This window comes from Rhinatrema bivittatum, chromosome 7 (assembly GCF_901001135.1).
Source record: "Rhinatrema bivittatum chromosome 7, aRhiBiv1.1, whole genome shotgun sequence".
NCBI classification, from domain to species: domain Eukaryota; kingdom Metazoa; phylum Chordata; class Amphibia; order Gymnophiona; family Rhinatrematidae; genus Rhinatrema; species Rhinatrema bivittatum.
In genome coordinates, this window is record NC_042621.1 from 296043755 (window position 1) to 296068621 (window position 24867).

A 24867-nucleotide genomic window follows, 5' to 3' on the forward strand; every position below is an offset into this window, starting at 1 on the left:
CAGAAGCACCACTTGTTGCCCTTCTCATCTCAGCGTGATTAGCAGCCTGTGCAGTCACCCTGCCAATGTGACTATTGATAGCCTAAAGCACAGCAAGAGGCCCCATCTAAAGTGGGGTCTAGTTTATGATAAATAAACTAAATAAATAAAGTGGGGTCTAGTTTATGATAAATAAATAAATAAATATCATCAACCCTCCACCAGTCAGAAGCAGAGGGTGAATCCATTCTTTTCTGAGAGTGGATTGGTAGGTCCTTGGGATAGTAGTCTGGATACTAGTTGCATTTTTCCCCAATTGTCATCACTCCCCCCATGTTCCCTTGCTCACCCTGGACTTGTCGCATCTATCACAGATTCATCTGGAGGTGGACTGTTTACTGTGGCAGCAGGTGATAGAACCAGTTCCTCAGCCTCAATGGGGGCAAGGGTTTTACTCCGATTACTTCATTCCGAGAAAAACTGTTATGGCTGAATGGTGTTTGGGTGGATCCTTGGGTACTGTGGCAGATGACCACGCCCACGGGGAGGAGCCCCGAGAGGAGCCACAGTACTAGGCTAGACTCAGAATGCACAAACAGTTCTTTATTATACAGCTTGAAGAATACCATCAGAGGGGGCAGTAGTGAGGCAGTCTGGTAGTTGCAGTCTCGGGGACCTCTGCAGAGGGAGCCCTTCTCACCCTGTTGGTCTCTGCAGCAGGTTTTCCAGCAAGGTAGTACTGTAGATGAGAGAAACTGAGAGTTAGAGTACTCACTAGGTGTTTGCTGTATGTAAGCAATTCCACCAGGTTGTAGAAGAAGGTACAGGCACCGAGGCAGAGAGAGCAGGCCCTCGAGGAGCGAGTCCCTGTTCCCTGTAAGGCACCTGAAATAAAGCAGAGGGCCCCCGAGGAGTGGGCACCCAGGTTAGCAGTTACCCCATAGGGCAGGGGTCGGGAACCCATGGCTCGCGAGCCAGATATGGCTCTTTTGAGGGCTGCATCTGGCTCGCAGACAGTCGCCACACTTTCCCGCTGACCCAGCTGCTCCCCGGTCCTCCTCCGCCCGGGCTTAAAATGCTGTCAGCCCGGGCGGAATGCGGCAGGACAGCTGGAGTCAGCGGCACTGGCGTGCTCTCTTCGCCCCCCCCCCCCCTCGCGGCCCGGAAGAGGAAGTGGAGAGTATCGGGTGCGTGCGCGGCAAGGAGAGGCCACGCTAGTGCGCTCGGCATCGGCCCGAAGAAAAGAAGACTGCAGCGCGGCTCGGAGGAAAATGAAGAGGTTCAACCGCGGCCGATGGGACTCCGCCTCCGCGAGGGCTGAAAATGAAGGAGGTTAGCGTTGGGAGGAGGCTGCTGCTGCCGCGAGTTCCCGGGGTGGGGGAGAGAGAGAGTGAATGAGCGAGCAAACACAGCTTGCTCGCTCATTCACTCTCTCTCTCCCCCACCCCCCACCCCGGGAACTCGCGGCAGCAGCAGCCTCCTCCCAACGCTAACCTCCTTCATTTTCAGCCCTCGCGGAGGCGGAGTCCCATCGGCCGCGGTTGAACCTCTTCATTTTCCTCCGAGCCGCGCTGCAGTCTTCTTTTCTTCGGGCCGATGCCGAGCACACTAGCGTGGCCTCTCCTTGCCGCGCAGGCACCCGATACTCTCCACTTCCTCTTCCGGGCCGCGGGGGGGGGGGGGGGGGGGGGGCGCCTGTGTGTGTGTGTGTGTGAGAGAGATTGCATGTATGTGAATGATTGAGAGCCTGTACATGTGAAAGAGAGTATGTCTGTGATTGAGTGCCTGCCTGTGAGAGAGAGAGAGAGCATGAATGTAAGTTTACCATTGGGAACCTGTATGTGTAAGTTTGTGATTGAAAACCTGTTTGTGTGAAAGAGTATGTGTGTATGATTGAGATCCTTTGTGTGTGAGAGAAATCATGTGTATGTATGATTAAGAGCCTGTGTGTATAAGTAAGAGAGAGATCATGTGTGTCTGTGTGTGATTGAGAGCTGGTTTAGGTGATGGAGCATGTGAGTATGTGATTGAGAACCTGTGTTTAAATGAGAGAGAGAGAGCATGTGTGTCTGTGTGTGATTGAGAGCTGATTTAGGTGAGGGAGCATGTGAGTATGTGATTGAGAGCCTGTGTGTAAATGAGAGAAAGAGAGGACATGTTTGTAAGCATGTGAATGAGAGTCTGTGTGTGAGAGAAAAAGACAGCATGTTATTTATGTGATTGAAAGCCTGTGTGTGTGTGTAAGTGTGAAAAGATAGCATGTGTGTAAATGTGTAATTAAGAGCCTATATAAGTGAGAGAGAAAAAACATGTGTATATGTGAGTACTGAGAGCATGTGTGTATAGGTGTATCATTGAGAGCCAGTGTGAGAGAGAGCGCTGGTATGTGACTGAGAGAGGAGAAAGTTCCAAGCAAACCACTCCGCCTCCTGCTAATTCAGAACAATCTCAGGACACCTGGATATCAAACGTTCTCAGGTATGCAGAGCAAAATAATTTTTGTATCCTTATTATTTTTCATTACTGGGTCTTTGTGTCTGCTATTTTTGAAATATTTTGTTGGTATCTTGGAAATGTTTTATATGAGTTTTTAAATTATTGGATATTCCACTCATCAGCTGTTTCGAAATATGTTATTTTTGTTAGTACAGTTTTACTGCTGATGATTTTATATTTCTTGATTTGTTTTATAAGGATGGGTGATGTTTCTTTTTTCCTTTGTTACACTGCATACAGAGACTCTGGCTTGTTGCAGTTTCCAATTCATTTTTTTCTGCATGCTTCTTGTTATGCGTTTTAGTCTCTTTATTCTATGTTAGGTGAGGGACAGCATGTGATTCAGGTGAGGTTTTCTGCTGGCGTGTAGTTTCTGTGTAGGACTCTATAGCAGCCTGACTTGGTCCGTTTTCCTAATAGGAGATGTATTGGTGTCTTAAGGCCTGGTGTAATATTTTCAGAGACTTATTGTACTTTAAAAGTGTGATCTTACATAAAATGCACACATTTACTTGTATTTAGTTTTAAACATATTGTATGGCTCTCATGGAATTACATTTTAAAATATGTGGGGTTTATGGCTCTCTCAGCCAAAAAGGTTCCTGACCCCTGCCATAGAGCAAGGAGAGAGCTAGCGGCAGCACGGAAGCGGCAGAGTAGTATAGACAGGAACAGATTAGAGTCCTTGCTTACTCAACGAGCTAGCAAAGTAGAATAGATTATATACTCGGATGGCATGATGTCAGCAAGAGGGAACGCCCCTGAGGTTCGCTCCAAGGTTGGAATGAAGACGTGGGTGGCGCGCGCACCCTAGTAGGTACCTGGGAAGAGCATGGGGGGAGGCTGCACCATAGCTGTTCTGGGGACGCCGGAGAGGTCGACTTGTAGACACGGCGGTAGCCATCTTTCCTAGGTAAGCGGGAGGAGCCATGAATAAGGTGAGGCAAACAGGGCGAAGCCGTCTAGCACTGACAGACGCAACAAAAAACAAGGGGTTTGAGACCAATTTTAGACATGTTTAAACTGAGCAAGAGTTTATATCAGGAAAAATTCAAGTACGAGCCTCCCCATCATTTAGCAAGGGGGAATGGATGTGTGCCTTGGATCTGAAGGATGCATATACCTACATTCCCTAATAATGGGAAATTTCAATTACCCTAATATTGACTGGGTAAATGAAATATCAGGGCATGCTAGAGAGAGAAAGCTCCTGGATGGAATAAAAGACAGTTTTATGGAGCAATTGGTTCAGGAACCGATGAGAGAGGGAGCAATTTCTAATTCTCAGTGGAGTGCAGGATTTGGTGAGAGGTAATGGTGGGGCTGCTTGGTAATAGTGATCATAATATGATCAAATTTGAATGAATGACGAAGGGGGAGAGTATGTAAGTCCATGGCTCTAGCGCTAAACTTTCAAAAGGGAAACTTTGATAAAATGGGAAAAATAGAAAAAAAACTGAAAGGTGCAGCTAAAAAGGTAAAAAGTGTTCAACAGGTGTGGACATTGTTTAAAAAAACCAAAACCATCCTACAAGCACAGACCAGATGTATTGCATGCATTAAGAAAGGTGGAAGGAAAGCAAAACGATTACCAGTAAGGTTAAAAGGTAAGGTGAAAGAAGGATCCTTCAGAAGAAAATAAGATAAAGCATAATCATTATCAAGTTAAATGTAAGACATAGATAAGACAGGCTAAAGGAAAATTTGAAAAGAAGTTGGCTATAGAGACAAAAACTCACAAAATCTTTTTAAAATGTATCTGAAGCAGAAATCCTGCAAGGGAGTCTGTTGGACTGTTGGATGATGAAGGGGGTTAAAAGGACATTTAGAGATGATAAGGCCATCGCGGAAAGATTAAATAATTTCTTTGCTTCAGTGTTTACTGAAGAGGATGTTGGAGAGAGACCCTTTCTGGAGAAGATTTTCATGGGTGATGACTCAGGTCAACTGAACCAAATCACGGTGAACCTGGAAAGTGTGGTAGGCCTGATTAACAAACTGAAGAGTAGTATATCACTTGGACTGGATGGTATACACCGCAGGGTTCTGAAAGAACTAAAAAATGAAATTTCAGAACTATTGGTAAAAATTTGAAATTTATCATTTCCTAGCGTGTAGCAGATAGACTCATAACGAATGGGTATAGTGTGCTCGTGCTAGCAGTTGGAGACGGATCTGACGTCAGTACGTAGTACATATACCCCTGCAGGAAGCTCAGTAATTTCCGTCTCCAAAGCAGTTTGGAGCTACCTCATGCTCGCTGAGCTTTTTTCCAAATTCTAACGACTAAATTCATAGAGTCCTACCTGAAGACCAGCCCCGCACTCCTGCGGTGATACCCTTGGGTCCCTCCCCCAGTTGAGTTTCCCGAGGTGATTTCCGTGGTCCCTCGGAGGTAAGAGCCTCGGTCCGGTGGCCGAATCGAGGCAGGGACCTAGCCCCCGAGTGAGAAGGGCTCGGGCGCGGCATAGAGGCAGCCTCTGTCCCGATCCGTTTGCGGTGAGGACTTGGCCCCCGAGCGAGACGAGTTTGGGCGCGGCTTAGAGGCAGCGGGTGCACTTCCTCGAGCGCGGCGGTGACGGTAATCACCCTCTCCCCCCACAGCTGGAGACCGCCTGGGTCGCAGCCGGGAAGCGCTGAAGATCAGGTAAGGCGTACATCTTTACTTCACTGGTCTCCGAAGAGCGAGGATTAGTGGGGCCTGCCTAAGTGGAAGCCCACCAAGGAGGTCGCCATTTTGCCTGCCTGCTCGCCGTCGCCATCTGCCCTGGTTCGCCGCCTCGATCTAGCGTTCAGACCAGACTAAGCGCACAGGCAACGGGGACGTATGTTAGGTGCCCGAAAGTAATTGGGCGCATATTACATTGATAGGCACACGTTGATAGGCGCACATCGATAGGCGCACATCTTCGCGCATATTATCAGGCGCATACTCTCGGCTGGGAGCGCACCGGCGCATAGAGATAACAGACGCAATGGAGCGTATGAGAGTCCAGGCGTCCACAGAGCCGGCACCTCCAGAATCAGGCATAAGAGCTCTAGGCCTCTGCTCAGCATGCCACCTCAGAGCCATACAGAACGAGGAAGCAGACTCCCTATGTGCCCAATGTGAGGAGGCCCTGGGATTTCCAGGCCAGGGCCGGTCCCAGCCCAGATTAATTGCCAGTTCCTCAGGGAACACCCCGGACCTAGCAGGCCGAGGTGAGCAGCCGGGGAACCCTAGAGACCTGGTGCTCCTACGGCTAGATTCTGCTTCGCTCTCCTGGGTGGAATTATTCAAGGGGATTCACGCCTTTGTCAAGATGCAGTCTAGTTCCCGAACGGACCCATATATACCGGATGACCCTGCCCCTGGACCCTCAAGACCTAGGCACGGCCACCCGCCACCCGGAAGCCCCACTTATGGGGATTCAGATTGCTCTGAGGAAGAAGGTGAGCTCCCCGAGGAGGGAGAACTTCCCTCGGGGATAGAGCCGTATCGAACTATGAGACGCTTCTTTCTTAAGGAGGATCTCCCAGACCTGGTCTCTCAGTGCCTGTCTGAGCTGGCTATCCCGGGCCAAGGCACCCCAGGGGAACCTAGAATGAACCCCCTGCTAGAGGGCCTTCGTCAAACGGCTCACCATTTTCCCCTCCTACAAGCAGCACAGCAGCTAATCGATCTGGAGTGGAATGCGCCGGAGGCCTCATTCAAAGGGGGTCGGGCCTTGTCTAGCATGTACCCCCTGGACCCGGCAACCAAGGAGCTGCTGGCGTGCCCCAAGGTAGACGCCATAGTTTGCGCAATTGTGAAGCGCACTACCATTCCAGTGGAGGGAGGGGCAGCCCTCAAGGATGCACATGACCGGCGCCTGGACGCCATTCTGAAACAAGCCTTCGAAGTGGCAGCCATGTCCTTACAAATTGCGACCTGCTGCACCGTGTTGACGCGTTCCTGTTTATCACAAGCCAGGAACAACACCCCGGGAGAAGAAATGGAATCAGCTCTCTTGTTCCTCACTGACGCTGCCTCCGACTTAGTTCGTACGGCAGCCAAGGGAGTGTCATCCTCAGTGGCAGCCAGGAGACAGCTCTGGCTACGAAATTGGTCGGTCGACTCCTCCTCCAGAATGCCCTTTAAGGGATCCCTCCTGTTCGGCAGTGACCTATTGAAACTGGCTAACAAATGGGGCGCCTCTCCATTACCCCGTCTACCAGAAGACAAGTCAAGGAGGAACCAGCGCCCTTTTCCTAGGCCATTCAGAGGTAGAAGTTCCCAACGCTTCAACCCCTACAGGACTAGCTACCAAGCACCTCGTTCTCAGACCAGGAACCAGTCCTTTCGGACCAGGCACAGCAAGAGGGGAACCGGCTCGGGTTCGGGTCCCGGCCGCACCCCACAATGAGAATCAGCCGACCCATCTGGGGGAAGAAGCCATAGGGGGCAGGCTAACCCTATTCTACCGCAGATGGGTCGAGATTACCTCAGACCAGTGGGTCCTCGCCATCATCCGAGAAGGGTATTACCTGGATTTCCTTCATCCCCCTCCGGACAAGTTTGTGGAATCTCCTTGTTCCAGTGCCGCCCTCAAGAGGGCGGCACTGGAAGCTACCTTGTGGAGGCTCCTGTCCCTGAAGGCCATTATCCTGCATGGGAGATAAATTCTGGGCATTACTCCATTTATTTCATCGTACCCAAGAAGGGGGGTACCTTCAGACCCGTCCTGGACCTCAAGTCAGTCAACCGGCACTTAAGGGTCCCAGGATTTCGCATGGAAACTCTGCGGTCAGTCCGAAGTGCAATACAGCCGGGAGAGTATCTCACATCCCTGGATCTGTCAGAGGCCTACTTGCATATCCCAATCCATCGGGATCACCAGCACTACTTACGCTTCAAAGTCCTGAAGCAACACTTCCAGTTCCGGGCTTTACCCTTCGGGTTAGCCACCGCGCCGCGGACCTTTACCAAGGTAACAGTAGTGGTGGCGGCGTCACTCAGGAAGGAAGGAAGGAATTCTCGTCCATCCCTACCTAGACGATTGGCTGATCGGGGCAAAGTCACCGGAGGTGAGCCACCGGGCAACCAACAGAGTTATATCTCTTCTGGAAAGCCTAGGATGGGTAGTCAACACAAACAAGAGTTCCCTACAGCCTTCGCAGTCGCTGGAATACCTAGGAGTCCGATTCGACACCCAGGGAGACAGTCAGCCTGACCTCCAAGAGGAGATCAAAACTCCGGAATCGTTTACAGACTCTGCTGAGCACCGCCCGGCCCACAGCTTGGGATTACCTACAGGTCCTTGGCCTAATGGCGTCCACTCTGGAAGTGGTTCCAGGGGCACGGGCTCATATGAGACCGTTGCAACGCGCCCTCCTATCTTGGTGGAGCCCACGATTACAGAACTACACCGTGCATCTACCTCTACCAGCCAGAGTATGGAATCAGTTACGGTGGTGGCTGCAGCCCGGCCACACGAGCCGGGGGTCAAAAATGTCCTCCCCAACCTGGACCCTGCTCACTACAGATGCCAGCCTGAGCGGCTGGGGAGCACACTGCGAAGAGGTAACCGCCCAAGGGCGGTGGAGCAGAGGAGAGTCGGGGTGAAACATCAACCGACTGGAGGCACGGGCAGTCAGGTTAGCATGCCTGCGATTTGCCCACAGACTTCGAAACAAAGCAGTCAGAGTGATGTCGGACAATGCCACCATGGTGGCATACATCAACCGACAGGGCGGAACCAGAAGCCGACAGGTATCCCTAGAAGTAGCCCCCTGATGGCTTGGGCGGAAGCAAATCTCCAGGACATCTCCACCGTCCACATCGCCGGGAAGGACAACACCACGGCAGACTTCCTCAGCAGAGAAAGCCTAAACCCGAGGGAATGGCAGCTGTCATCCACGGCCTTCCAGATGATTGTGGATCAGTGGGGGACTCCGGGCATGGACCTACTAGCGGACAGGTCCAACGCTCAAGTACCCAGATACTTCAGTCGCAGGCGAGATCCTCTATCCCACGGGATCGACGCCCTGGTGCAGCCATGGCCTCAGGGGATCCTGCTATATGCCTTTCCCCCATGGCCCCTGCTGGGCCCCATTATACACAGGATTCAGCGGCACAGAGGCCTAGTTCTTCTGGTGGCCCCGGATTGGCCAAGAAGACCCTGGTACGCAGACATGAGAAGACTACTGGCAGGGGATCCTCTACCCCTGCCCCCTCACAGGGACCTGCTACGACAAGGTCCCATCCTCCACGAGGATCCAGCTCAATTCTCTTACGGTCTGGCCATTGAGAAGGCTAGACTGAAGAAAAGGGGATACTCGGGGTCGGTAATAGATACACTCCTCCGAGCACGCAAGTTCTCCACATCACTAACTTATATAAGGATCTGGAGAGTATTTGAAGCCTGGTGCGAAACTCGTAGCACCAGTCCACATGCCGCTAAAATCCCCATCATTTTAGATTTCCTGCAAGATGGGCTTCAGAAGGGTCTGTCCCTCAATTCAATCAAGGTGCAGGTGGCAACGCTATCCAGCTACGGCCCTAGGTGTGACGGTAACAGCATTGCCACACACCCAGACGTTTCTCGTTTCCTGAAAGGGGTCAAACACATTCGCCCGCCACTGAAATGGCCAGTGCCCCTGTGGAACCTCAACCTAGTTTTGGAATTCCTAGCGGGACCCACCTTTAGACCCCTCCGAGGCCTGTCCCTCCGTTCGTTAACCTTGAAGATGGTGTTCTTGCTTGCCCTATGCTCAGCACGCCGCATCTCAGAGCTACAAGCGCTGTCCTGCCGCGATCCGTTTCTCAGAATCACCCCAGGGGCTATCCATCTTCGCACGGTTCCTTCCTTCTTACCCAAAGTAGTCTCATACTTCCACCTCAACCAAACTATATCCTTACCAACCATGGAAGGGTCGAATAAATCGGAAGCAGGTCGAATACTGCGTCATCTCGACATCGGCAGACTGCTGTCCAGATACCTGGAAATGTCAGAAACAGTACGAAAGACGGACCACCTGTTCGTCCTTCACAGTGGGAAGAGGCAAGGAGAAGCGGCCTCACACGCGACTATTGCTTGCTGGATCAAAGAAGTTATCAAGGCGGCCTACGTAGAAGTGGGAAAACTGCCACCTCTACGAGTCAAGGCTCACTCTACCAGAGCACAAGCGGCCTCCTGGGCAGAAACTAGGATGCTGTCGCCTGCAGAGATATGTAGAGCGGCAGCGTTGTCCTCCATCCATACCTTCTCCAGCTTCTACCGTCTGGACGTCCAGGCCAGGGAAGACACAGCATTTGCAAGGGCAATCCTAAACGGATCTCGGGCAGCCTCCCACCCAGTCCGGGAGCAGCTTTTGTACATCCCATTCTTTGAGTCCATCTGCTACACGCTAGGAAATGTAGAGATTACTTACCTGATAATCTCGTTTTCCTTAGTGTAGGCAGATGGACTCAGCATCCCGCCCGGCTGCCGATATATATGGGGATTCACCGTTTCAAGGTAAGCCATGCTTCCTTACATAGGGCATCCACCCTGCCGGGTGTCGACGCCTTCCGGTTGAGAACACTGGCGGTCTCCAGCTAAGGTCAATCTGTCAGGTTAATCATGTTCAGTTAATCGGTCAGTCACACACATATCCATAATGCTTTTGCAAGGAAGATTACTGAGCTTCTGCACTTCCTGCAGGGGTATATGTACTACGTGCTGACGTCAGATCCGTCTCCAACTGCTAGCACGAACACACTATACCCATTCATTATGAGTCCATCTGCCTACACTAAGGAAAACGAGATTATCAGGTAAGTAATCTCCACATTAAAATCATCCGATGTACCTGAAGATTGGAAGATTGCCAATGTAACCGCTATATTTAAAAAGGGCTCCCGGGGTGATCCGGGAAACTATAGACCGGTGAGACTGACTTCAGTGCCAGTAAAAATTGTGGAAATTGTTATGAGGAATAAAATCACAATACGTTTAGACGGACATGGTTTGATGGGACACAGCCAACATGGATTTACCCAAGGGAAGTCTTGCCTCACAAATCTACATTTTTTTGAAGGGGTGAATAAACGTGGACAAAGGTGAACCGGTATATTTGGAGTTTCAGAAGGCATTCATCAAAGTCCCTCATGAGATGCTTCTAAGAAAACTGAAAAGTCATGGGATAGGAGGCGATGTCCTTTTGTGGATTGCTTTTGTGGTTAAAAGACAGAAAATAGAGTAGGATTAAATGACCAGTTTTCACAGTGGAAAACGGTAAACAATGGAGTGCCTCAGGGATCTGTATTTGGACTGGTGCTTTTTAATATATTTATTGAATGATTTGGAAAGGGGTTCGATGAGTGAGGTGATCAGATTTGTGGATGACACAAAATTATGCAGAGTAGTTAAATCTCAAGCGGATTACGATGATTTGCAGGAGGACCTTGTAAGACTGGAAGATTAGGCTTCCAAATGGCAGATTAAATTTAACGTGCACAAACGCAAAGTGATGCATATAGTGAAAAATAACCCTTGCTGTAGTTACACAATGTTAGGTTCTATCTTAGGAGTTACCACCTAGGAAAGAGATCTAGGTGTCATGGTGGATAATACATTGAAATCGGCCCAGTGTGCTGTGGTGATTTAAAAAAGCAAACAATGTTTAGGAATTATTAGGAAGGGAATGGAAAATTAAACAGAGGATGTCAGTGCCTCCTTATCGTTCCATGGTGAGACTGCATCTTGAATACTGTGTCCAATTCTGGTCACTGCATCTCAAAAATGATGTAGTTGCACTGGTGAAGTGCAGAGAAGGGGACCAAAATAAGGGGCATGGAACATCTTGCCTTATGAGGTAAGGCTAAAGAAGTTAGGGCTGTTCAGTTTGGAGAAGAGATGACTGAGGGGGGAATATGGTAGATTTTTATTTATTTATTTGACATTTTCTATACCGATCTTCATGACAAGATTCATATCAAACCGGTTTACATGAACTAAGGGATTAACAACATAACCATATAACAGGAAGGCCGAAGCACAGTTACATATAACAGGGAGATTGAACTTGGGGGCTAGAGTAGCCAGGAAGTAAAAGGATAGCAAAAACTAGAGGTAGAGTACATATGTATATACTGGGGCTGGACCGAGAGTCTAGCCAATTGGGTTGAGTCTGTTTGAGATGTATGTTGATATATTGGAACTTAAGGGAAGGCTTGGCGGAAAAGCCAAGTTTTAAGTTTTTTTCGGAAGGTTAGAAGACAGGGTTCCAGTCTTAGGTCCGTCGGCAAGTTGTTCCAGATGACGGGGCCGGCTGTGGAGAATGCACGTTCTTTGGTGGAAGTTAGACGCGTGGATTTAGTTGGTGGGACTTGAAGGGTTCCTTTATATGCTTCTCTGATGGGTCTTGCAGAGGAGTAAAGTTTGAATGGGATCTGAAGGTCAAGAGGTAGTTGGTGGTGGATGGATTTGTGGATTATGGTGAATGTTGTGCAAAATTGTTTTATTGGCAGCCAGTGCAGGTCTCTGAGGATGGGTGTGATATGAGCTCCCTGGTTAGTGTTAAGATTCTAGCTGCTGCGTTCTGGAGCAACTATAGTGGTTTGGTAGCGGAGATCGGGAGCCCTAAGAAGAGTATTGCACTAGAGAACAGTGTTGACTGGAGGACAGTTCTGAAGTCCGGGAAATGAAGAAGGGGTTTGAGTCTTTTCAAAACTTGAAACTTATAGAAACAGTCCTTGGTGATGTTGTTGATTGATTTCTTTAAGTTCAGATGGTTATCAAGAATTACTCCTAAGTCTCTTACTTGAGTGGTCTGGGGGTTAGGAACTGTCTGATTGGTGCTGTCCGGTAAGCGGTTAATGGACTTAAGGCAATTCTCCCAGTAGTTAAGTGTTTTTGGAAGGGATTCTTTTATAGGGATCAAAATCTGAACATCGTCTGCGTAGAGTTAGTGTATTAAGTTTAGGTTTGTGAGCAGCTGACAGAGGGGTAATAGGTAGATGTTGAAGAGGGTAGGGGATAGAGAAGAGCCTTGGGGAACACCTAGAGTTGATTTAAAATTAGGGGATTCTTTGTTATTGATTCTAACCTTAAAGCTTCTGTTGAGGAAGGAGCTGAACCATCTGAGGGTGTTTCCAGTTAATCCGATGTCCGAGAGGCGATTTAGAAGGATGGTGTGGTTCACGGTATCAAATGCCGCAGAGATGTCTAAGAGGACAAGCAGGAATGACAGCCCTTTGTCTAGGCCCAAGAGGATGTGGTCTGATAGTGAGATGAGGAGGGTTTCTGTACTGGATGATTTACGGAAGCCATACTGGGAAGAGTATAGGATTTTGTGTTTCTCCAGGTAGTCTGAGAGCTGTATGTTCACCACTTTCTCTGAGAGTTTCGCTAGGAAAGGGAGGTTGGAAATGGGTCGGAAGTTGGAGAGTTCTTTTGTGTCCAGGTTGGGTTTCTTCAGGAGGGGTTTGAGGGATGCCGTTTTTAGCTCATTCGGGTATATTCCTTGGGCTAGAGAGCAGTTTATATCAGCCAGTGATCTGGAGATAGCACCTGGGATGAGGAGCAGGAGTTTAGTTGGGACGTGGTCCGTCGGATGGCTGGATGGTTTCAACTTCTTAAGGGTGGATTCAATCTCCAGGGGGGTAGTGGGTTCCAAGGTGTCGAGGGTGGCTCCACAGTGAAATGTAGTGTTGAAGTTTAGGGTTGGGGGGATTGAGTTGGTGGGGAGAAGCGCTAGTGTGTTTGCAATTTTATCCTGAAAGAAGAGAGCTAGCTCATTTGCTTTGGATTGAGCTTGGTCGTCTGGGATGGTAGGGGCAGAGGGTTTAGTGAGTTGGGAAACATAGGAAAACAGGGCCCTGGCATCGTATTGAATGTCATGAATTTTGCTGGCATAATAGTCTTTTTTAGCCTGTAAAAGGGAGATCTTGTAAAGATGCATGGTGCGTTTATAATCGGCTAGTGTTGTGGCGTTGGAGTTTTTCTGCCAAGTGCCTTCCTGTGTCTTGAGGTCTTGCTTCATCCATTTTAGTTCTGGTGAGAACAAGGGTTGTTTTCTTTTTTTGTGTCCAATTGATAGTTTTCGTCACTTTGGGGCAAAGTTTGTTAGCTACTGACTCCGTGATATTGCGCCAGGATAGAAGTGCTGCGTTGGGGTTGGAGATATCCAGGTTAGGGAGTTCCTTGGATAGATATTCACAGAGCGTGTCGGTGGCACATGGTTTCCTGAAGTGGATGGTGGAATGAGGTTGTGGTTGAATAGGTTTACTTGAGTCTTGAGAGTAGCTGATATCAGGGAATGGTCGGACCAGGGGACAGGGGTGCAGTCTGGAACGTTATTGGATGATAGGTATGAGTTTAAGAAGATGAGGTCGAGAGTGTGTCCTGCTTTATGGGCGGGTTTATTGATAATTTGTTCAAAGCCCATTGCCCGGAGTGTGGAGAGGAAGGTTTCACAATTGGGGGAGCGTGGGGAGACGTCGACATGCAGATTGAAGTCCCCCAGAATCATAGCTGGTGAATCTATGTTGATGTGTTTAGCAATGGTTTCTATGAGGGGTGAGGTATCAGCATCTAGTAATCCTGGCGGGGCGTATACTAGGAGAATTTGAATATGTTTTGACTTGAACAGACCTAGTTCCAGTTTTTTGGAGGAGGTCTTGACTGGTTGCTGGCTGAGATTGAGTTCTTTTTTGGTGGCTAGGAGTAGACCGCCCCCTCTTTTTTTGAGTCTTGGGATTGAGAAAAAGTCATAGAGGTGTATCGGTAGCTGATTTATCAAGGGGGTGTCAGAACTTTTTAACCAGGTTTCCGTAATGGCGCACACATCTGGTTTGGAGTCCAGCAGATAATCATTAAGGATGTGGGTTTTCTTTGTGAGGGACTGAGTTGAAGAGGGTTAGAGAGAAAATCATGAGTCCTAATAGCTGGGTGAAGGGGGAGATAATGATTGGGATGAGTGATCTTGTTGTATGGCTTGGGGATCGTTGTGAAAGCTTCGCGTGGTGGGAGTGGTGATGGTAAATGATAGGGATGGGGTAGGATTGCATGGTGCCTTCTCGGATGGTGTGGAAAAGGGGGGGTTGTCGCATGTATGAATTGTAGATAGTGGATTTTGTGTCTCCTATTTATGAGTTAGTCTTATAGATGATTGCTGGTACTTGGATGGAAGAGTTTGGAATTCCTTGTGTGTGGGGAGATGTCTGAGAGAATTGAATGAGTTATTGTCTGTTGTGGTAGTCTGGAGTCTGAGCAGGAGCGGTAAGGTGCTTGGAAGGGTTGTGAATGGGCCGGTCTGGGAGAGATCCTGGCATAAGAAATGCTGATGGATGCTGATATCTGCTGTGAAAGTTGGGTGAATGCTGGATGAGTGCTGAGGTGAGGTTGGTGGATGATGGCAGAAGCTGGCAGAGCTGGGTGAGTGAAGCAAAGACTGTGAGACTGGATGAAAGCTGGCAGAGCTGGGCGAGTGAAGCAAAGACTGTGAGACTGCTGGATGAATGCTGGATGAGTGCTGAGGTGAGGCTGGTGGATGCTAGCAGAGCTGGTATGTCTGGATGGGTGCTGCAGAGCCTGGAATGATTGTTGGATGAGTGCTGGCCGAGGCTGGCCGATGATGGATGGATGGATGAAGAGGAAGATGGGAGAGCTGAAGAATGCTGGGTGAGGGCTCGGATGGAGTGTTGTAGGGGGAGTGGTGGCAGGCGATGGGGCCTCTCTCCTGGAGGTGCACTAAGGGGCAGGCCCCTTAGGTTGCGCTGCTTCGGACACGCGACGCCCGAGGGAGGCGCCGAGATTTAAAGGCCTTTTTTGGCGCCCTCTGATAGGCCTAGTGCCTCTCAGGGGGGCGCGGCTGACTCACCGCGTGGGTCCTGCAGTTCCCTTTCCTTCCGTCTCTGTTTTTGTTTTTTTTAAAAACAAAAACAGGTTTAGGAAGATGAATACCCTAGCGCCGAAAATGTCCACCAGGATGCCACCCACCAGGAGGGTTTCTGGTTTTAAGTGAAACTGTTTGTGACTTGATGCCAAAGGAAGTCTTTTGACTCCCTTCTCTTGTGAGATGAGCCAGTTGCTGGTCTACTTGCACATTCTCTCCTGCTCTGGCTGGCTACTTCCTCAGTGAGAGTCCACCTCTTTGCCATAGCAGCCTATCACGCTGCAATGGATGACAATCCCATTCATGGAGGGCTTATTGCAGATTAAGCCTCCTGTGCAGAAACTGTTGCCTCCATGGGACTTAAACGTTGTTCTTGCCCAGCTTTTGAAGTCATCTATCAAACCTTTGGACTCTGCTTCATTGAAATTCCTGACGTGGAAGATACTGTTTCTGGTGGCTGTGATGTTGGTGAGGAGAGTCAGTGAACTGCAGGCCCTGTGTCACTTTTCTCCTTACCTTCAATTCTTCTATAATAGACTGGTACTCTGCAAGTATCCAAAGTTCCTGCCAAAGATTGTTTTGGTTTTTCATGTCAGTCAGTCCATTGTGTTGCCAATCTTCTTTCTTAGGCAGCATGTACATGAAGGGGGGGAAAATCCCTCCATATTCTAGATTGCAAGCACACTTTGGCTTATTACAAGAGATTAGAGCTGCATCATCAAAATTCATACCGTGTTTCCCCGAAAATAAGACAGTGTCTTATATTAATTTTTGCTACCAAAGATGCACTAGGCCTTATTTTCAGGGGATGTCTTATTTTTCCATGAAGAAGAATTCACATATATTGTTGAACAAAAAAATGAACATTTATTATATTCTGAATAGTTGTCTGGTTGTGCTGGTTTGTGATGACAACTAACTGTGAAACCTGCAGGGTAAAAAAATCACAGCTGCATGCTCTAGTGTTCTGTGCGACGGGCATGCTCCCAAATAAAAACTTTGCTAGGTCTTACTTTCGGGGGAGGTCTTATATTTAGCAATTCAGCAAAACCTCTACTAGGTCTTATTTTCGGGGGATGTCTTATTTTTGGGGAAACAGGGTAGCTGTCTCCTATGACCCTAATCTCCTGGGTGTGGTGGTCGCCATGCATATCTTGTCTAATTGGATTGCAGACTGCATTTGCCATTGTTACATGTTTGCAGGCCTTCAGCTCTCTGACTCAGTCAAGGCTTATCATGTACAGACCATGGTCTCATCAGTCGCTCACCCGTGTGAAGTGCTGCTTGAGGATATTTGCAGAGCTGCCCTGTGGTTTTTGGTGCATACCTTTGCCTCCCACTACTGCCTTGGACAATCTTTCAAAGTTTGACAGTGGTTTTGGACAGGCAGTTCTGCACAGCCACCTTACCATAGTCAACTCTTCATGATAGGGTCTGGGTTGCTTGTTAGAAATGGCTCCTCTGTTACTCTCAGCTTGGAACTCCCCACACATTATGGCTAATTCAGCCCTTCTTTATTGATGGAAAAAGCAAATTTTCTTACCATAAAGTGTTTCTGTAGATAGGATGAATTAGCCTTATTTATTTCCTCCAACCTCCCTAGAGAGCTCACTATCTTTCTTCATTAGCTAGGATATGGACTGAGGAGGTTCACAAAGCAGCACCTGCATTGAGACTCCCATGCATGCTCAGTAGAGTTCAAAGCTCTACTAGTGAGGAGAGATGAGTCTATCTGGTGCTACTGGATGGCATCACACGCACACACATACACGTTATGGCTAATTCATCCTGTTACATATGGAAAACAGAGCTTACGGTAAGCAAACTTGCTCTCTGATCACTTATCCTATAATAATTTCAGGTAGTCCTAGTAAAAGCCCACATTCCTGTTCTCCCATAAATACCTCTACATCACCAAATGACATGCACGTGTGTGTTACATAAATTTTTTTTAATAGATATTGTTTCTGTTCAGGTTGACTTACCTCACGTGGAGTCGCCCAGTAAGACTGAGAGTAGTATCCAGAAGAAAATCATGCTTTCAGATTTGCAAAACTTTACACTCACAACGGGAATGGAATTTCAGGTATATGTGCCATTTTTTAGAAGTTTGATTAGTTAATAAAGAGGTGGGTTCTTTGTATAATTTGTTAGATGTTATGCAGCCAAAAAATATTTTATTTTGCTTAATTTTTTGTTTTTGATGTAGTGTGTGCTATTGCGATTTAGTGCTAAATCAAAATGAAATGAGAAAAAAAAAACCCAACCAAATGCATATCCTTGCTATTTGTCTGGTGAAAGACTATAATACCTGCAGTGGCCATAGGATGTCAGTATAATGTGAGAAGAGTCGATGCTGACTCTAATTTGAAATTTATCAAAGGTTCCAGTAATGTTGCACTGAAGTTTTATTTTTTGTACTGGACTAACGTTAAAACAAAAAAAGTCGCTGTGCTTGAGCTTTCAAAACCACATTGATCATGGATGTCTGAAAGACCTACATGATCTTGAATACTTATTTACCGTCTGTATGTGTGTGCATATATTCAAATTGGATGAATCTCTTCTGGGCAGATTGGATAGACTTTATCCGCAGTTATTTACTTTCGGGCGATACAGTAAAAACGGGGGAGAGCGGGCGAGCGTCCGCTCTCCTGTCGCACGCACAGGCCACTCTCCTGTGTGCGCGATTCAGTATTTTAATTTATTAAAATTAGGCCCGGCGGTAAAAAGAGGCGCTAGGGACACTATCGTGTCCCTAGCGCCTCTATTTTGACGGAAGCGGTGACTGTCAGCGGGTTTGACAGCCGACGCTCAATTTTGCCGGCATCCGTTCTTGAGCCCGCTGACAGCCACGGGTTCGGAAACCGGACTCCGGCAAAATTGAGCATCCAGTTTCAAGCCGCGGACCCATTTTAAATTTTTTATTTATTTTTTTTAACTTTTTTAAACTTTCGGGACCTCTGACTTAATATCGCCATGATATTAAGTCGGAGGGTGCACAGAGAAGCAGTTTTTACTGCTTTTTTGTGCACTTTCCCGGTGCCCAGAGAAATTAGCGCCTACCTTTGGGTAGGCGCTAATTTCTGAAAGCAAAATGTGTGGCTTGGCTGCACATTTTACTTACTGTATCGCACGGGAATGACTAATAGGGCCATCAACGTGCATTTTCATGTTGCGGGTGCTATTAGGTTCGGGGGTGGGGGGGGGGGGGGGTTTGGACGCGCTATTACCCCTTACTGAATAAGGGGTAAAGCTAGTGCATCCAAAAACGTGCGTCCAAATGCCGGCTAACAGTCGGAGTGCACTGTACTGTATCGGCCTGTATGTTACTATATCTTGTGCTGGTCCTACTAATGTGATTTATTATATTTTTATGCTGATTTATTTCATAATGTTGCAATATTTTAAGCCAATTTATTTTTCAAATAAGAAAAGAGTGGTATACAAGTGTGCGAACAGAATAGAATCTATTAAGACTCCAGTTTTTCCAAGCCCACTATACTTACTAGAACTCTGCACTGCATAGAGAGAAAAGGTAGTCTGTGCAATGTCTTGCTGAATCAGTGGCATAACTGGAATTAGGGTCCAGGAGTTAAGAACCAATATATCATGTCTCCTTTCACAAAGTATTTTTCTTTCCTGTTCATTCTCCAGATCAGTCCAGACTCCTGGATTTTGTCTCCCTGCCAGCAGATGGAGATAAAGAAAAGCTTTACTAACACTGCTACTTAACCTAATCTATCACCTGCAGTCCCCTCAGTATTTCTTTGTCTCTAGCAGATGGTAGGAAATCACTTGGTAAAGGTGTAAAACCTGCAGTCTGGAGTTTAAAAAAAAAAAAAAAAAAAGAATTTCAGGAGCTTTCCTCCTTAGGGAATTGTTAGGTCCTGGTGGGGGCCATCCTCCCTGGTTGAAGTGGACGGGCAGGGTGTTGGTGACCCTTGATGCTGGCTTGTCCCTGGACACTGAGGGGTTTCGATTAGCTGGTGGTTCAATTCCCTCGATCCCCCTGAGAACCCTAAGGAAGCAGACATTCAGGGACATACTTTTTTATTATAATATATATCAGAGCTTTCCAAACTTTTCATGTTGGTGACACACTTTTTAGACAAACATAGTTTCATGACACAGTAATTCAGTCTACTAGCAAACCAGAGGTTAAAGGTTAAATGAAGGAAATGTATTTCGACAATTTGTGTTTTCCCATCGATAGCAGGGCTGAATTAGCCATGCTGTTCTGGGATCTGTCAATCAGGTCCGGGAGGCGGAGCTTGATAAGCAGAGGTTAGTTTTTTGTTCCCGCGCAGGAAGTAACAGATTCTCCTCATTCTGTTTCTTCCGCGCGCGGGATTGCACATGGAGCGATTCTTCTCCTCATGTCCAAATCCGGATTCAAACTCTGCCGCTGTGGCAGGGTGATGTCTGTCATGGATGGCCATGACCGCTGTTACCGCTGCCTCGGCGGCAACATGATGTGGAGAACTGCGAGTTTTGCGCCAGAATGTCGCCTAGGGTGAAAAAGCAGCGAGCCTACCGCTTAAGAGTTGCTGAGTACAGACCCATCAGAGGCCCATTCTTCACCGGGCCCGGTGAAGAAACCTACACAGGCAATCAAAAGGGCGGCCTCCTGGGACACCTCTCGGCCGAGAGAGTCGGGACAACCGCAGGTACGGGGGAAGCAGGGCTCTGACTTACCCTACCGCGGCTGGACATCTGAATACTCGACGTCCAGCCGTGAATCGGCACGGGACGAACCGCCGCACCACAAAGCGCCCAAAAAGCATAGCTGTAACGAAACGAACACTTTGGCGCATAAGACGATGACGGCACCGTCAGAGGGCAGTAGTGCGGCACCGGAACCTTCTATGCGCCACAAGGCGCCGCACCCATCGGCGCACAAGATGGCGCCGGACCCATCGAGGCGCGGAAAACTGCGCCGGACCCATCGGAGCACAAAAACCCAACGTCGCACAAGACGCCATCAGGATTGTCATCGGCCAGCACTACGGCGCCACAACCAACATCGGCGCACGTACGGACGATGCACGGTCAGGACAGGACGCAGACCTGAATTATACTCCTTATCAGGAAAATCTGTGCACACCATGGAGGAACACAGAAGCCATCGCAAACGTAAACACCACTCCAGATCACATTTGACGTCCAGTGACTCTAGACACAGGAAGTCGGATACCTCGGCCAAGAGATCAAGACATACACATCACAGAGCCGATTTCACAGAACACGACTCTAGACATAAAGGTAAACACCGGACGTCTAGGCAGGTGATTCCTCCTCAGCACAAGTCTATGGACATTAGTCCATCTACGTCTAGATCCTCACTAGCGTCGCATCATACGACAAAAACCCAACAGTCACCGATTTGCCTCACCTCGTCACAGGCATCCCTTTCATCTCTGAGCGCCTCAGAGGTACAAGGCGACATATCCCGCCCAGTCGAAAAACTGGAGACGCAAAAAACAGTTAAACCGATCATGCCTCAGGCAACCAAAGACGCCTTTTGGCAGTTGTCTCAATCACTAGCTGGGTTTTATGAAACACTGGAAGCTTCATTCACGCTAGGCAAATCAAATCCAGATTCAGCTATCGAACCTGCCACTACACCTCTGGTAGACTCAAGAGGGCAAACACCTTCCTCCCCGACACAGCCGGACTCTCAGGAAGATTCTCACTCCCCATCCAGATCGCCTTCATCATCGACTGGTTTTCCATCAGACACTCCGGAGGTGCCACAAGAACCATACTCCCCACCGGAGGATCTATCATATCCCAGATTTCTAGAGAAAACAGGCAATATCTTACACTTGCAGATTCAAAAGGAACCCGACCCCAGGTCGGAAACCCTAGGACTGTTAAAAATCTTCGATGTTCCTGGGGAACCCACCACAATTCCTCCACAAGATTTACTTCACCGACTGCTTCTAAAGTCTTGGGAAACACCACAGTCCTTACAAGCGGTTTCCAGGAAATCAGACATTAAATTCCGCATCAGGAAAGATATACCTTATGCACTCCCACAACTCCCGCATGAGTCGGTGGTAGTGGAATCCGCGATGCAGCGGTTTAAGAAACGGTTTAAAATATAAACTGTGAAAGACTTCAAAGGGGCGTGGGATAAACACTGCGGATCCATAAAGTCAAGAGGCCGCCAATGAAGAGTGGGTGACTCGCCAGAATGATGGCTATTGACACAATACCCTTATTAAATAAACATACACATGCTTACTGTGACTCCAACATCGCTCTAAGCTTCAACAGCAAGAGGTAATGGAAAAAAGGATTTGCACTCACAAAGAGGGGAGTAGCTGGCTTGTTACGGCGGTTACTACCCCAAACCAAATATGCCTGATACTTCACTTTCAATGCATATACAGCATAGCTCTCTGCTTCAATGACAGGGGAGAAGAATAACTGATACTTCACACATCCAGCAGAGCTCTCTGCTACAACGGCAAGGGAGAAGAAAAAGGGTTAGCACTCAAAAAGCAGGGAGTAGCTGGCTTGTTACGGCGGTTACTACCCCAAACCAAATGTGCCTGATACTTCACTTTCCATGCATATCCAGCATGGTTCTCTGCTTCATCGGCATGGGAGAAAGACTGATACATCACGCATTTCCAGCATAGCTCTCTGCTTCAACAGCAGGGGAAAAGAAAAACAAAAACAAAAACAAAAACTGATGCTTCACGCATATCCTGCATAGCTTCAACGACAGGGGTGAAGAAAAAAAGGATTCGCAATCACAAAGCGAGGAGTAGCTGGCTTGTTACGGCGGTTACTACCCCAAACCAAATGTGCCTGATACTTCACTTTCAATGCATATCCAGCATGGCTCTCTGCTTCAACGGCAGGGGAGAAAAAAAACTGATACTTCACGCATGTCCAGCATAGCTCCCTGCTTCAACGGCAGGGGAGAAGAAAAAAAACCAACAAGGGCTGTACAACATAGTCTAGGCAAAACAAATAAGCATGGGTGTAGCTTGCTTATCGCGGCGGTTACTGCCCCTACTACCCCTAACTAATCAAGCTAGATATTTCACTTGGATGCAGCTCCATCACTGCTCTCTACATTAATGGTGGGGGTGGAAGGGGAATAGAACAAAGAGCTAAGAGAAACAGATAAGAATGAGAGAAAAAATGTGTGAGGCTTGCTGGGCAGACTGGATGGGCCATTCGGTCTTCTTCTGCCGTCATTTCTATGTTTCTATGTTTCTATAAAATGTTTCATGACACAACCTATCTCATGAAAACCTTTCATTTATATTAAAAATATATAATTCAAGAATGTTATAATTTGAGTACCAATAATAAAACAAATTCTGTCCCCCACACACTTGTCTCTCTTCTCTCTCTCTCTCTCCCCCCCCCCCCCCAAGCACGTCTATCCCCCACACACGCATCTCTCCCACCCCCCAAGCACATGTCTGGCCCCACACACTCCTCTCTCTCCCACCCCCTAAGCACATGACTGTCCCTCCACACACTCATCTCTCTCCCACCCCCCAAGCACATGTCTGGCCCCACACACTCCTCTCTCTCCCACCCCCTAAGCACATGTCTGGCCCCAACACACTAATTTCTCTCCCACCCCAGCACATGTCTGGCCCCCACACTCATGTACCCCTTCTTTTTGATTGTTGCCAGTAGAGATGTGAATTGGAACCAGTATCTGTTCGGATTCCGGTTCCGATTCACATCGTGAAATTTTTATCTTGCAGTCCGGGTTTTTTTTCTTATCGGCTGCGCCCGAGCAGATGATAAAAAAAAAATACAGCCGACTCTTTAAAATGAGTTTGTTAGTATCCCCCCACCCTCTGGCCCCCCCCCAAAATTTTTAAATACCTGGTGGTCCAGCGGGGGTCTCGGGAGCATTCTTCCGCGCTCGGGCCGTCGGCTGCCAGTAAACAAAAAGGCGCTGATGGTCCTTTGCCCTTAGCATGTGACAGGGTATCCGTGCCATTGGCCGGTCCCTGTCACATGGTAGGAGCAATGGACGGCCGGCGCCATCTTTAAAAATGGCGCAGGCCATCCACTGCACCTGCCATGTGACAGGTGCCGACCAATGGCACCGTTAGCCCCTGTCACATAGTAAGAGCAAAGGGCCATCGGCACCATTTTGATTAGTGGCAACCGACAGCCAGAGCGCGGGAGAATGCTCCCGGGACCCCCGCTGGACCAGCAGGTATTTAAAAAACTTTTTTGGGGGGGGCCGGAGGGTGGGGGGATACTAACAAACCCCTTTTAAAGGATCAGGTTGTGTTTTTAGGTTGTGTCCTTTCTTCCCACCCTCCACCCCCCCATAACGATAAGAAAACCCACTAAATTAATCGTGGGGTTTCCTATTGCTATCGGGGACCCCCCAGATATCTGACGATATTGAAAATATCGGACGATATTTTCAATCGTCAGATAAACTATTCCCATCCCTAGTTGCCAGTTAAGTGCTTCATTCCCTTCAGGGTTCAAGCCTGCCATGGTGCAGAACACCTTCCATGATCACCAAACGCTTGCAGTCAGTACTCCTCGTGGCCAGGCCTCATTGGCAGCAGTAGCAATGACAGGGACAGCTGGGCTCAAGTCCCACCCACCAAGCCCCAAAAAAATGCCCAATAATAAGCAACCCACGAACTGAAAAAAAAAAGTGAATCGCTAGGAAAAAAAAGCCCAAACTTTGGTCAGAATTGACCAGGCTTGCGCGATACACCTGCACACTGTAGGCAACACACTAACGAGTCGTGACAGATAAACAGTCTGTCTTGGAGAGGGTTTCTCGACTTTGGCTGGCTCTGAGTGATCAGTGATCACACCAAACACAGGTGAGAGCCATGGTAGCTGGGAGTCTTGGCATTGAGACTGCTATGGCAGATAACGAAGAGGGCAGAGTGTGTGGGGGACACATGGCGCTGGCCAAGTATTGTGGCAAGGCTTGCTGCTTGTGCGGGATACGAGCACTCATCGCATTTGCACAAATTTGTGCTTGTGCTGCATCTTCGGGGGAGAAGGCAGCTCAGCTGGTGCAGGCTCTGTTTTGGTGCGTAAAAGGCCTACGAGGTTGTCAAGAGCCACTGCAGATCCTTTTCCTGTGAGCATGGGAATGGCGACCATCTTGAGTGCAGTTGCAGCAACATGGGAGGGTGAAGGCAGGGGATTCTCCTCCTCTTCTTATTAACCTGCTGTGCAGAGTCCCACGGAGAGGCTGGAAGCCTCAGAAAATGAGGAGGCCTTAATACTGGAGGATTCTCAGGCCTTTTACTCTTATTTTGTTTCTTCTCCACAAGAGTCTATCTGGTTAGAAAGGCAACAGGGGAGAATTGCTCTCATACCCAGAGTCAGCTGCAAGGTGACTCAGATCTTGCAAAAAGATATTGCCCAACATTTGGATGGTGCTTGGTTTGGCTGGGCAGCGAGACAGCCCCATGGAGGAGTCTCAGGACTCTTAAGGGCGATGATATTCTGTCAGATGGGTCTCGGAGGCGGAGTCTCCTTAGGACTTCCTAATCCAGATGCTGGTGCTGCTGACCAAAGATG

General features: G+C 48.3%; 1 protein-coding gene across 1 annotated transcript in view; it reads left to right on the forward strand.

Moving 5' to 3' along the window:
- TDRD1 (tudor domain containing 1) overlaps positions 1 to 24867 on the forward strand; it is a gene marked incomplete at its 5' end in the record, with an annotated part of 488249 nt that overhangs the window by 130132 nt on the left and 333250 nt on the right. Inside the window, one exon of the mRNA XM_029610456.1 lies at positions 17291 to 17401. Coding sequence (XP_029466316.1) covers positions 17291 to 17401 — 111 coding nt within the window. The remainder of the gene's footprint in view (positions 1 to 17290; positions 17402 to 24867) is intronic.